The 14,408-nt window shown below is 57.9% G+C and overlaps 1 protein-coding gene across 1 annotated transcript in view; it reads right to left on the bottom strand.

Annotated features, from left to right (window-relative positions):
* Positions 1–12,560, bottom strand: part of ARHGEF17 (Rho guanine nucleotide exchange factor 17) — a gene marked incomplete at its 5' end in the record, with an annotated part of 38,759 nt that extends 26,199 nt beyond the window's left edge. Inside the window, one exon of the mRNA XM_082498215.1 lies at positions 9,585–12,560. Within this exon, the coding sequence (XP_082354341.1) occupies positions 9,585–12,560 (2,976 nt within the window). The remainder of the gene's footprint in view (positions 1–9,584) is intronic.
* Between the last annotated feature and the right edge of the window lie 1,848 nt (positions 12,561–14,408).

The raw sequence follows: 14,408 nt of genomic DNA, 5'->3' as shown, positions 1-14,408 counted from the left end.
GGTTCCTCCGGAGGGGACCTGGTGATGGCCGTTGCCATGTTGGGGTGGTGGGGGTCCTCTGGAAGGGGCCTGGTGATGGCCGTCCCTGTGTCAGCATGGTGGCTTCTCCAGACAGCACCTGGTGGTGGTCATTCCCATGTTGGGGTGGTGGGTCCTCTGGAGGGGACCTGGTGATGGCCGTCCCTGTGTCAGCGTGGTGGCTTCTCCAGACAGGACCTGGTGGTAGCCATCCTGCCATTGCGTCGGTCACTCCTTTGGAGGGAAGCTGGTAGTGGCCATCTGCACATTGCGACGGTGGCTTGTCCACAGGGGACCTGGTCGTGGTCGTCCCCATGTTGGGATAGTGGCAGTCTCCCCATCAAGGTGGTGACTCCTTCAAGGTGGATCTGGTGATGGCTGTCCCCGCGTTGGGATGATGACTCCTCCAGGGGCAACCTGGTGGTGGCTGTCCCCGCATTGGGATGATGACTTCTCCAGAGGGGACCTGCTGGTGGCTGTTCCCATGTTGGGATGGTGGCTTCTCCAGAGGAAACCTGGTGGTGGACACTACTACAGATGTCCTTTTCCCAGCACATCCACGCAGAGATGTCTTAGTGGGGTTCATTGGTGTCTTGACTGTCACCAGTGAGGTGTAAGGTGATGGTGGCCTTCCTGGTGGCCTGGTTCCCAAAAAGGGACAGGTCCAGGGGCTTTCGGACATGGCAGGACATGGGGGTCACACAAGCCCAACATGTTCCTGCCGTCAATCCTTCTATCCCTTAAATTAAAAGGTTTCAACTTAAAATAATCTATATAAGACACAGGGGGACACGCAGCTTGGGGACAACCCCCATCCTGCAACCAGGAACGGTGGTCATAGAGTAACTGGTACCCATGCAGGCAGGAACTGGGCAGACTGGGACGAGTCCCCCGTTCCCCGGAAGCTGAGCAGCTCCGACGGGACTTTGCACAAAGAGTGAGTTACTGGAATATTTTTACCCAGATGCTGATTTTCGTTCTCCCTCCCATTGGCCAGGCTGCAGTTCCCAAAGACCCAAAAGCAAACACGCTATTTTTAGAGAAGAGTTCATTTACTGGAGCCATTCCCTTCGAAATTCCTCACCCATCCTCTCCATGGAAACCAAGGGAGCCCGGAGAAACAGCCCCACTGGGACCAACCATCAGAGCTTTAAAAAGAGCCATGTTGAGGGAGAGGGGGTGGAAGTGGTTGATTTTTCTTCTCTGGACACATCCTGGCCTGGAAACCCCATGGTGGAAATCACAATGTATTTGGTTTAGTGAGTTCTGTCTGTGCAAGCTGGGCTTGATGCCTTCAGGAGGAGATGTCCTGGAAGATGGATCATGCCAGCTCTGAAAATCATGCCTGTATGGCTACTGGGGCCTGTTGTTTTGGATGGGTGGTGGGGATAGGTGGAGGGCGATGGGTGGAGGCGGGATGGTTGGATGGGTGGATGGAGATGGATGGAGATGGGAGGAGATGGATGGGTAGAGACGGTTGGAGATGGGTGGATGGAGATGGACGGGTGGATGGAGACGGGTAGCTAGAGATGTATATATGGATGGAGATGGATAAATGAATGGAGCTAGATGGATGGACATGGATGGATGGATGGATGGATGGATGGAAGAGAGGGAGGAAGGGAGTCTCTTCCCAGGGGAAAGCCCTGGGAGAAGGGGAAGAAACTGTACAGCCAAACCCCCAGTGCTGCCCCACTGCACCTTCCCTTCGCGTGACAGCACCACCTTTTCCATCCTGAATTTAGAAGTCCCTTCTGCAGCTCTGAAGCTGAGGGAGCTGCCCCATCGGAACCTGCCTGTGCCGGACAGGTGACGGAGCTCAGCAAAGAAGTAGCAGCAAGCGGAGACCTCGGCAGATCACCTCTCTGGTCCCTCCCATCACGTAAGGCTCAGCATCCGCGGGAAACCTCCTGCTTCAGCAATATCCCTGGAAAAGGCTCTAAATCCCATAACCCTTGCGAGGGCGGATTAACGTCGCAGCTACAAGACCCTGGAAGCTTTGATCGGAGATGGAGGCCACCTCCTCCGAAGCAGAAGCTTCGGAGGCGTGCGGTTTTGCACGGAAAAACCCAGGCACGGAACCCCGTGCACGCGCGCAGGCAGGGTGCGGGCAGGCTGCCCAGAAACGCAGAGCGGTCCGTGCAACGCACGCAGGGTAATGGTGCAGCCCTGCTCCAGCCCCGCGCAACCGCTGGGGGTGTGCACCAGGAGCGCGGACATCTCCGTGCGCCCTTCCAACACAGCCCTCGCACGGGCGTTCCAGCGCCTGGGATCTTCCCTGTGCAGGGATGCAGGGATGGGCAGCGGCACTACTGATGTCCCCGTGCACCCCCGCACGTGTAAACAGCGCCGCGAATCGCCCCGTGCGCCCTTGCACGCGCCAACCGGCGCGGCCGATCTCTTCACACATCTTCGCACCCTGGCGCGCCAGTGCCAGGGACCTCCTCGGGCACCCCCCGCACGGACGGCCCCGCACGGACGCCCCCGCACTGGGGATCTCCCCGTGCAGCGCTACGGGTGCAGAGCAGCGCCGTCCATCTCCTCGTGCACCCGCGCATGGGTGCCCCACCGCCGGAATCTCCCCGTGCAACGCTGCGCGTGCACGCCGGCATCAGGGATCTCCCTCTGGCACCATTGCACGCACACCCCTCCACCAGGGACCTCTCCATACACCCTTGCACACTCACCCCCCCACCAGGGACCTCTCCATACACCCTTGCACACTCACCCTCCATCATGGATGCCTCCATAAACCCTTGCACGCTCACTCCTGCAATGGGAATCTCTCCATACACCCTTGCACACTCACCCCTGCACCAGCGACCTCTCCATGCACCCTTGCACACTCACTCCTGCACCAGGGACCTCTCCATACATCCTTGCACACTCACCCCTCCATCATGGATGCCTCCATACACCCTTGCACACTCACCCCTGCACCAGAGATCTTCCCATACACCCTTGCATACTCACCCCTCGAACCAGGGACCTCTCCATACACCCTTGCACGCTCACCCCTGAAACAGGGATGTCTCCATACACCCTTGCACACTCACCCATGTACAAGGGACCTTCCCATACACCCTTGCACACTCACCCCTGAAACAGGGATGTCTCCATACACCCCTGCACGCTCACCCCTCTACCAGGGACGTCTCCTTACACCCTTGCACACTCACCCCTCCACCAGGGACATCTCCATACACCCTTGCACACTCACTCCTGCAATGGGAACCTCTCCATACACCCTTGCACACTCACCCCTGAAACAGGGATGTCTCCATACACCCCTGCACGCTTACCCCTCTACCAGGGACGTCTCCTTACACCCTTGCACACTCACCCCTCCACCAGGGACATCTCCATACACCCTTGCACACTCACTCCTGCAATGGGAACCTCTCCATACACCCTTGCACACTCACCCCTGAAACAGGGATGTCTCCATACACCCCTGCACGCTCACCCCTCTACCAGGGACGTCTCCTTACACCCTTGCACACTCACCCCTCCACCAGGGACATCTCCATACACCCTTGCACACTCACTCCTGCAATGGGAACCTCTCCATACACCCTTGCACACTCACCCCTGAAACAGGGATGTCTCCATAAACCCCTGCACGCTTACCCCTCTACCAGGGACGTCTCCTTACACCCTTGCACACTCACCCCTCCACCAGGGACATCTCCATACACCCTTGCACACTCACCCCTCCACCAGGGACATCTCCATACACCCTTGCAAACTCACCCCTCCACCAGGGACCTCTCCATACACCGTTGCACACTCACCCCTCCACCAGGGGCCTCTCCTTACACCCTTGCACCCCCACCCCTGCACCAGGGACCTCTCCATACACCCTTGCACGCCCACCCCCGGACCGGGGACCTTGCCATGCACCCCTGTACGCGCACCCCGGCACCTGCGCGGGGCCGTGGGTCTCTCCGCCGGCTGGAAGCGGAGCTCCCGCCAGGCCCGGCCCAGCCTCCCGCCCTCGCTGCAGCCCCGGCGGCCTGCCAAGAGCCTGACCTTTGGGCCCGGCGGCCGCAGGCCAAGGCCGGCCCCCGGCCCCGAGCTCAGCCCGGCGCTAACCCTCTCGCTGCGGGGCCACATCCTGCCCCACAGCCACCATCGCAAGGCAGCCCGCATCCAGGGGGTGCTCCCCTAGGAGTCTGGGCTCAAAGGATGCGTATCCCGACTGGTCCATCCCCCTCTGTGTCGGGAGTTTGCTGCCTAATTAATTAGAGGATTTTAAGTAGAGAGGGGGCAGGCAGCAGGGATAGGGGACAAGGAGGAAGGGGGGTGGCTCTGGGTGACAACATACATGGCACCCAAGGGAGTTCAAAACCCTTGTAGAGGGGAAGATGTAAAAATGGGCAGAATTAGGGGGATTTTGGCACAAGGGAAGGGGCAACAATGGGCAGAATTAGGGGGATTTTGGCACAAGGGAAGGAGCAAAAATGGGCAGAATTAGGGGGATTTGGGCACAAGGGAAGGGGCAACAATGGGCAGAATTAGGGGGATTTTGGCACAAGGGAAGGGGCAAAAATGGGCAGAATTAGGGGGAATTTAGCACAAGGGAAGGGGCAAAAATGGGCAGAATTAGGGGGATTTTGGCACAAGGGAAGGGGCAAAAATGGGCAGAATTAGGGGGATTTTGGCACAAGGGAAGGGAAGAGTAAAAAATGGGCAGAGTTAAGGGGATTTTGGCACAAGGGAAGGGGCAACAATGGGCAGAATTAGGGGGATTTTGGCACAAGGGAAGGAGCAAAAATGGGCAGAATTAGGGGGATTTGGGCACAAAGGAAGAGGCAAAAATGGGCAGAATTAGGGGGAATTTAGCACAAGGGAAGAGGCATAAATGGGCAGAATTAGGGGGATTTTGGCACAAGGGAAGGGGCAAAAATGGGCAGAATTAGGGGGATTTGGGCACAAGGGAAGGAGCAAAAATGGGCAGAATTAGGGGGAATTTAGCACAAGGGAAGGGGCAAAAATGGGCAGAATTAGGGGGATTTTGGCACAATGGAAGGGGCAAAAATGGGCAGAATTAGGGGGATTTTGGCACAAGGGAAGAGGCAACAATGGGCAGAATTAGGGGGATTTTGGCACAAGGGAAGGGGCAAAAATGGGCAGAATTAGGGGGAATTTGGCACAAGGGAAGGGAAGGGGCAAAATTTGGGAGCGTTCAGGGGATTCTTACACTGGGGAAGAAAAGGGGCAAAAATGGGCGGAGTTCAGGGGATTTCTCGATGCTTGGGTGTTGCTTGGCCCCGTGCCAGTGGTCCCAGTGCTGCTCCATCCCACTGACAGGTAGCATCACCTATGGGTCCCCCCTATGGCAGCCAACTTCTCCTGGCTCCATCCCATGTCCAACCTCCCTCCGAAAAGCAGCAGGGGCTCCCTGCATGCCTCAGTTTCCCCCCACCCCATCATTTCACCGAGCACGGCGGAGCCAGGGAAGCAAAAACCCAGCAAACCATCGGCGCAGTCACTGGGAGAGGAAAGCCAAGATTTACCCATCCCTATCCTCGCTCCCCCCCCCCCCGCAACGGCTTTAATTATAGATTTCCAGTAACGCGGAAAAATGAGAAAACTCCCAGCCGTGGCCCAAAACCTGGTTTCTATGGAGATTTATGGAAAGAGAATGGAGGGATAAATAAGTCCAATGATGCCAAACTTTTGCCAAAGAATATATGGCCAGTGCACAGATCCGGAGCTCGAGCTGTCCCCAAAGAGAGAATGAGCCACGCTGGGGTGAGCTTGGAGGAAGGATGCTCGGGGGGGGGGGGTTTACGCAAGCGTCCCTGGGAATGTGACCCCGATGGTTCCCTCTGGGAATCCCCCTCCATCCCCAATGACTTTTTCAGGGTGCGACCACCCCACTCGGGGAGCAGCAGGTGGGGAAGGCAGCAGCCGGGGCGCCGGGGGCCGCGTTCCCACGACTCCTCCACTCCCGCGAGGTGCTATATTTAAATCAATATTTTCCTGTTTAATCCGACTGCTGCTAAGTCAACAAACAGAGCATGGCAGTGAGCATACCTAATTTTCCATCCTGTGCTGGATTCCGACACAGGGAAAAGAAAGATGCAAGGGGTTGCCAGCCTGGCACCCCCCTCATACCTTCCCCGAGCAGCAAATGGACCCCAAATCCAACCCAAATGAACACTAAATGAACCCCCAAAGCACCCTTGCTTGGTGACGGGCTGATGCACACGCGTGCATGGGTGTGCATGCCTGTGCTGCCCATCCCAGCGGCTCATGGGATGCAGGAGGCAGAAAAACTTCTCTGTCTTGAGTTTTTTGTGTTGTTTTTTTTTTTTTCTTGTTTTCTTGAAAGCATCCTTTCTTGCGGCGGCAGCCCCCACGCCATGCGCCGGAGCAGTACGTGCCGCTAACGGCTCGTGGGGAATTAAAAACCTCGTGCCCGGCATCAGACACAGGGTGAAGGAGCTCTTCTGCACCCAGGACGGCTTGGCCAGCTTCAGCCCCACGGAGGATCGCTGGAAAGCGCCCAGGACAAACAGTCCTGCCGCCGAGGGAGAACAGCACGTTACCTCTTCCAGCCGGGACACGCCGGGCGGCCGAACCCAGCAAACAGCCGACAGAGCAGTGCTCACCTCCGCCAAAGCCACCCCCAAACCATGGGGGCTGGGAAAATACCTTGGGAGAATGATGCTGCGGGGATGCTGGTCCCCAGGGGAATGACGTGGGGGAATGATGCTGCGGGGATGCTGGACCCCAGGGGAATGATGTGGGGGAATGATGCTGCGGGGATGCTGGACCCCTTTACTAATCCCTTCCCAGCATCATCTGCTGGAGACGGACCCCGGGACAGAGGGACCATCACCGTGATATGGGGCAGATGCTCCAACGCCCCAAAATCCCCAAACAGTGATGACCGCTTCCCCGAGCAGATGCTTGACCTTGTGACGCCAGCCCTCTCCGCTGAGTTAGGGGCAGGGAGGGGGGGAATAAAAAATAAAAAATAAAGCTTATTTCTTCGCTGTCGGTCAGGGAGCATATAAATCTCCACTCCCAGCCAGCCGTCCCGGTGCCAAGTTATATCCGGTCCTCGATGCTCTCGCCTATAATTAAAGCAACTCCCTTGCAGGGCTCCATCCCCCTCTGCCCCCCCCAACCCCCCCCCAGCCAAGGCTGGTGCCATCTGAAATAAAACATCCCAACTCCACTGTATAATAAATCAAAAAGAGAAATAAAAAAAAAAAATAATCCTGGTTTCAGTTATGTTATGGCTGCAGCACAAAGAAATTCAAAGGCAGGAGAGAGATTTGAAGATACAGCTGCGGCGTTGCCCTTAAAAGGGAAAATTCGCACCCTCTTTGCCGAGGCTGGCGGGTTCAAGCAAGGTGAGGAGCAGCATCCCCAGGGTCCGGCCCCGTAGGGTGGCCCATGTCCCCGAGATGATGCTCGGCCAAACTGGGCTCCCAGTTGCCAGAGCCCAGTGCTGGAGTTGGTAAAAATCCATTGGAAATGATCCCAAAGTGACCAGGACTGGGGGGTGTACCAGGGTGCGGGGTCAGCAGAGCATCCCTGGTACCGGGGTTGTCATGGGGTGGGCACCGTCCTGTGGGGCACTGCAGGAAGCTGCCTGAATAAGAAGTATCTCTTTATAAATTATTAACATAAACCCTATATTATATAAACTTAACACATTAATAATTCAGTAAGAGATATTTCTTTATACAGAAATGCTGCCAGGTACACTGCCTCGCCTTGGGGACCTCCCGATGTCCCCGGGGTGCTGCCAGCCACGGCCCTGGGACGCTCCTCGTTACCCCGCTTAATTGTGACGCTTGATGATTCAATAGCACTTTTCACCCCGAGATCGGAGAGGACAAGTGCCTCGCTCTAAACTGGTACATTGGGCAAAAATCCAGCAAAAATTCACCCAAAATTATTTCCAAGGATGTTTTACGCAGGAGCCAAGAGCTCCCCATTCTCGGCCACCAACCGCAATGGGGACAACAGCCAGAGAAGGAGCTGAATGGGGCGCAGAGCACCTCCAGGAGAATGTCTTGAGGGAATGATGCTTCAGGGATGCTGGATCCCAGGAGAATATCTTGGGGGGAATGGTGCTGTGGGGATGTCAGACCCCAAGAGAATATCTTGGGGGGATGGTGCTGCAGGGATGCTGGATCCCAGGAGAATATCTTGGGGGGAATGATGCTGTGGGGATGTCAGACCCCAAGAGAATATCTTGGGGGGATGGTGCTGCAGGGATGCTGGATCCCATGAGAATATCCTGGGGGGAGGATGTTGCAGGGATGATGGACCCCAGGAGAATATCTTGGAGTAATGATGCTGTGGGGATGCTGGACCCCAAGATAGTATCTTCAAGCAATAACACTGTGAGGATGCTGGACCCCAGGAAGAATATCTTGGGGGAAGATGCTGCAGGGATGCCTGACCCCAAGAGGATATCCTGGCGGGGGGAGGGGTTGATGCTGTAGGGATCTGGATTTCGGGAGCGTGCAAAGAAAACCAACCCAGCTCCACGTGGTTCTGCCCCGGCCAGCAAGGGTTACACTGCTGGGCTCAGCCCCGGGGACTTCACGCTTGGCTGCCGGCGGCTGTTGGAAGGGAACGGTCCAGCTCGTCCCCTTAAACCGGCGGCGAAGCAGGACGAGAGAGCCCTGCCAGCCCCATTCCCGCGAGCTCTCGGCTCATCCCCCGCGGGAACGGGTATTTCTGGGCTTCGCCCGGAGCTATTAAAAGCCCCGTGGGTGCCGGCACTGCTGTGCTGCAGGAGGAGGTGGCGCTTCCAAGCGCTTCCCGGCACAAACACACGGAGCGATGGGAACCCAAGTCCATCTTCAAACAACAGCCAAGGGGGCGGCAATGCTGAAAACCCACCCCACGAAAGACCCCAAAGCATGCAACCACGCTTTGGCGTGAGCAAACCACTTTTGCATCCCCCAAGTATCGTTAATTCTTCCGCGGACGGGATAAAACTTTACCCATTAATAAAATAGTCAGTGCATGCACAAGAATATTTTTCCCCCTTTTTCCCACGCTGCCGGCACGACAAACCTCATGGTCCTGGGCAAAGGGACGGCGACTTTTTGGGGAGGAAAATGCCAGTTTGGTGAATAAGGGGTATGACATGGGGAATCCCATTTAAGCCCTCCCCAGCAAGGAAAAGGCAATTTTTTGGTCCAGCATCTCGGGGCTGGCCAAGAGCACACCCGTTTACCAGGACCTTATATAGCATTGCCGGGAGATGCTGTACATAAAAACAGCATATAAAAGTCTTTAAAACCACCTTCCACCAAAATTTGGTGCTATTTAACCTGACAACTGCTTCTTCCCACCCAAAAGTCGCCTTTTTATCGGGGGGGGGGGTCACTCTTACAAACAAGAGCTCATCCCCCTGGGAGAGCCGGAAAGGGCTGGGAAAGCTCTTGGCCATCTGGCAGCACATCCGCAACTTGGCAACTTGTTCCCAACAAGGGACACGTGAGGGACCTCCAAAGCCACCAACGCTTTGGAGGGGTGATGTACCCCATGAAACAAAGGTGTTTTTAGAATGGATGGGCACTTACCACCTGTGGCTTGGTCCTGGGGCCGTGTTCGTCAGGTGGCCGTGGGCACCGGGGCAGCCGGGGCGGTGGGGCAGCGGGCGGAGTGCGGGGTCCATCCCCAGGACCGGGGGACGCATCACCTGAGTTGAGGGCCAGCATGTACCGTTTGGTGACATCCTCCAGTGAAGGAGGTTGGAGGGTCGGGAAGGATTTGCCAGGTGAGCGGCCAGCAGCTGGCACAGGGAGGTGGCTGTGGTGGCCGGAGGGGACAAGCGGCTCGGGGACGGTGATGGGGACGAAGGTGGCGGGCTCGCTGGTGTGACGGACGTGCTTGGTAGCCGGGCGGCTCTTGGTGAGGATGGCAGGCGCTGGTGGTGGTTGGTTTTCCTGGTGAGCCGCACGGTTGGAGCGTTTCTTGGAGCTGCGCCGGGCGATGCGAGGGGACAACACATCGGCCAACTTCGGGTCAAAGCCATAACCACGGCTGGTGCCCGGTGCTGCTGGTTGTGCTGAGAGGATGGGCTCACTGCTGGATGGTGGGATGCTGGGCTCCAGCTCGCTGATGGCCTCACCGGGACCTTCAAAGGCACCGGCCGGCAGCTCACCGCGGCGGCTGGGGTCGCTCAACGACTTCTTCTTGATGGTCTTGCCGTTGCCCTTCTCGTCGATGAGCTTAGCCATGGCGCCAGGCTGGCTGACGATGGTTTGGATGAGACTGCTGTAGTCCCGCAGCCCATCACTGCCCAGCGACAGGTCGCTGCCTGCACTGCCTGCACTGCCTGCAATGGCAGCGGGTTGGGGGATCCCCGCCTTGGTGCTCAGTGACCCCAGGAGGTTGCTGTCGACAGAGAAATTCTTTGCTTCCTCCGCCACCGAGCATCTCCGGTGGGGCATGGGGTCGCTCAAGGAGCGGTAAGGTTCTGTGCCACCCTCGTTTCCACCCTCCATCCCATTGGCACCCGCCGAGGGGAACTTACGTCGGCGCCGCAGGCTGCCAGGGGTGCTCGGTGTCTCAGATTTGCCAGCTGGAAGGTCTTCAACCACCACTGCTGGGTGAGCAGGCAGTGGCGTTTCAGTGTCTCCAGCTGCCGGCCCAGCACTGGGCAGCGTCCAGGCGTCCACGGCTTCATGCAAGTCTTGGAAGGGCATCCCCGCGGGCTCTGGCTCCGTGACGATGCCCTCGTCCGTCACGCTCGACTCGTGACCCGACAGCTCCTCCATGGATTTCCTGCGAGTGATGATCTCTGACTCCATTTCCTTCAAACACCGCTTGCTCTCCGCCCGTCCCTGAAGGGTCGCGTCCGTCATCCCTGTCGGTGCCACCACCTCGGTGCCCTCCACACCTTCACTGTCCTTCTGCTCGGCTGTGAAGCCGTAATCCTGCTGGGAACCCATCCTGCTGATCTTCTCAAAGACCTGCCTCGCCTCCTGGATGTACTGGTCCTGGATGACCATGGGGAGAGCATCCTCATCCCCACGCTGTCCCCCATCCGAAGCCACCCGGTCCTGGCTGTCGGCAGTAGCCAGGAGGAGCTCGGAGGAGCTCTGCTTCATGGTGCTCTGTAGGAAAAGCCTCCGTGTCCCCGACTTTTCGGAGCAGGTGAAGGACTTGGCTCGACGCAAAGTGGCCGTCAGGTCCTTGAGCGTTGGCCGCTCGCCCGGCGCCCAGCGGTTGGGGTGCTGAGCAGTGCCGTGGCTGCCTGGGGAGGGGTTGGCGATGCCAGAGCAGCCGTCAGAACCTGCGTCAAGGCCGATCCTCACCCCTTTCTTCTTCACCTTCAGCTCCGAGAGGTCTGATTTGAGGAAGCTGAGGAGCGTCAGGGTCTCGGTGGCGATGTCGGGGTTGGACAAGGACTTGCGGTGCTTGGCCTGCTCCCCTTCCAGCCCCGGCTGGTGCAGGCTCTCACTCCCAAAGTCCGGTTTTGCCTTGGCTGTGCCCTGCGGTAGCTTGGGACGGACGCGGACGGACGGCTGTCCCCACGCCAGGCCATCGCTCGTCCCGAAACTGGGTGATCGGTAGATGCCGTAACCCGCCTGGAGAGTCCGTCCTTGGTTGGGCCAACAGATCCCAAACTGTTCCTCTTCCTTCAGCGTCTCCGTGCTGGAGTAACGACTGCTGCTCCGCGACCCCCCGGGGCTGCCGAAGGGCAGGATGTTCACCTTGGAGACACGGGCCACCACGGGCAACGGATGACGGGGGACCACCCTCCCGCAGCCTTCGGCCTCGGCATCGCCGCCATCCGCCGGGCTCTCCCAACCACCGCTCTCCTTCTTCTTCTTCCGGGCGGCGCGGTGACGGTGGGCACCGCTTTGCCCTTCGCCTTCGCTGCCGGATGAAACGCGGGGGGACCGGGATGCCGCCACTTCATCCTCCCCGTTGGAGCGGGGTGATGGGGAGGAGGAGGGTGGTTGCGGTCGAGTCGAGTTATGCCAGGAATGCGGGCCGGGCTCCGGCGGAGCTCCGCGGGGAGAACGGAGAGCCGGGTGCGGGACGCGGCTGCGGGGCGGAGGCGGCGGAGGAGCTCCCCGACCGCTCCCGCTCCCAACCCCGTTCCCGTTGCCCATCCCTCTCCCGTTCCCCTTCCCATTCCCGTTTCCCCCCGTAGATTGCCGGCAGCTTTCCCCGAAGAGTTTCCGCATCGCCGGGACGCTGGGCCAACGCGGCGGCTCCGCGTTTAACCCCGGGCCCGGCGGCGGCGGCGGCGGCGACGGTGGCGGCGGCGGTGGAGCCGGGGACGGTGGTTGAGCCCCGGCATGAACCGGGCCCGTTGGCTCCGGCTCGGTAAAACGAAGCGAAAGCTGCCGTACCGAAGGGGCCAGGCTGCTAAAAACCCGGCCCGGTTGTTGCTCCGCGCTCGCCGCTGAAACTTTCCTACCCGGGAAGAAGAAGAAGGAGGAGGAGGAGGAGGAGGAGGAGGAGGAGGAAGGCGGGGAGGAGGCGGGCAGGAGCCACCGACCCGCCGCCGCTACCCCCCGACCGCTGCCCCCCTCCGCCATTGTCTGCCCCCCCCCGCCGCCTCCGCCGCCTCCGCCCGCCCCCCGGCCCCGCCGCCGCCGCGCCCCGGCCCCGGCCCCGCCGCAGGCACCGCCCGGCCCCGCTCCTCCTCCGGGCTGCCAGCGGGCTTCATCCCTCCCGCTTTGTTTTCTCTCTCTCTCTCTCTCTCTCTCCCTTTTTTTTTTTCTTTTTTTTTTTTTTTTTTTTTGGGCTTTTCCTCCTCCCTCACCCCCTGCTTTTTTATTTGTTGCATTCAAATAAACTTTCCTCCCCGGAGGCGTGGTTTCCTCCCGCAGAGGGGGATGGTTGGAGGTTTTGCTCTTTTTTTTTTTTTAATTTAATTTTTCTTTTTTTTTTTTTTTTTTTTTTGGGTGGGGGGGGAAAGCTGCCCTCCAGCCCAAGCAGGAGCACCCCGCATCCCCCCAGCATCCTTCGTCAGCTCCCCATCCTTCCTTCCAACCCCCCCCCCCCCCCCCTTCTGCATCCTCCATCCCCTCCCCTCCGTTTGGATGTTTAGATTGGATATTAAGAAAATTTTTTTCACTGAAAGGATTATTAAACATTGCAATAGGCTGCCCAGGGAGGGGGTGAATTCGCCATCCCTGGAGGTGTTTAAAAAAAGGGTAGATGTGGTACTTAGGGACATGGGTTAGAAGTGTTTTTTGTCAGGGTAAGTTAATTGTTGGACTTGATGATCTTAAAGGTCCCCTCCAACCTCAGCAATTCTATGATTCTATGATCTCCTCCTATATATATATATATTTTAATATTTTTAGGGGAAAACAGGATAGGTAAGCAAAAATTTGGGTGCCAGCACAAGATCCTGCCCCTTTTCTTCAGCTTTCTCCATCCCCTGCTTTGCAACTCGTCTTGGGGAAGGGAAGGCAGAACACCTTGTTCCCAACTTGCCAAGAGCTCCGGCAACGCGCCGCCCCTTGAGCAGACTTTCTTGTGGTTTTTTAGCATCGCTTGTCAGCACTTGCTATTTGCAGCTCATAACCCCCTTTCCCCCAAGACAACGGATTTATCGCTGGGGATGGGAAAAATGAAGGTGGCTGGAGGGTGGTTGGAGGGTGAGCCAGGGGCTTGGCAAATGTGGATGGGGCTGGAGAGGTGTCCTGGCCACGTAAAGGATATTGCTGTCTCTATCCCAGGGGCACCAAAAAACCTGGTGGTGATTTAAAAACAAAAAAAAATCCAACACCCTCCATGAATACATTTTTCAGGACCTATAAAGTGCCTCCGGCAATGCTGTGAGATGCACCGCCCCAGCAGGTATTCCTTCCATTCCGTCCCTCCACCCTCCTGCTCTGGTTCCCCCAGGGCTGGGCGTCTCCTGGCCATAAGGATGATGTCCCCATGATGTCCCCACGGTCACCTGGCGTTCAGGATGGGATTTTGGGAAGAGCCACATGTTTCATCACCTCGCGGTGCTGTCAGAGGTGGTCCTCAGGCTGCTGGTGTTGAGCATCTCGCAAGCAAAGGAGATGTTTTGAAGCACCCACCCCATCTCTAAGGCACCTTGTGCCCATCACCCTGGCTTCTAGGCCTGGTGGTACCAAGGGAACTGCTGATGGGACCCCGAGGCCAGGCAGGACATGCTCAGACCCAGAGCGCAAAAATTAGTGAGCTCCGTGTGCCTCCTACCCTTAAAAACACACAAAATTCATGATTTTATTATCAGGGACCTCATTGGGGTGTCCTGGGGCTGCTGGACGTCACCGCCTGAGCCCGCACTGTCCCTGCAGCCACCGCTGGTCTTTCGGGAACCTGCTTATTTTTTCCCCTCAAAGCTGTATTGAGGTTAAATCTTGGCCGGCCACCTCGTCCCATGGGTGCTATCCAGGCAC

This window comes from Vanellus vanellus (genome assembly GCF_965231255.1).
Source record: "Vanellus vanellus genome assembly, chromosome: 1".
Lineage (NCBI taxonomy): Eukaryota > Metazoa > Chordata > Aves > Charadriiformes > Charadriidae > Vanellus > Vanellus vanellus.
This window is presented reverse-complemented; position numbering and strand designations above follow the sequence as displayed.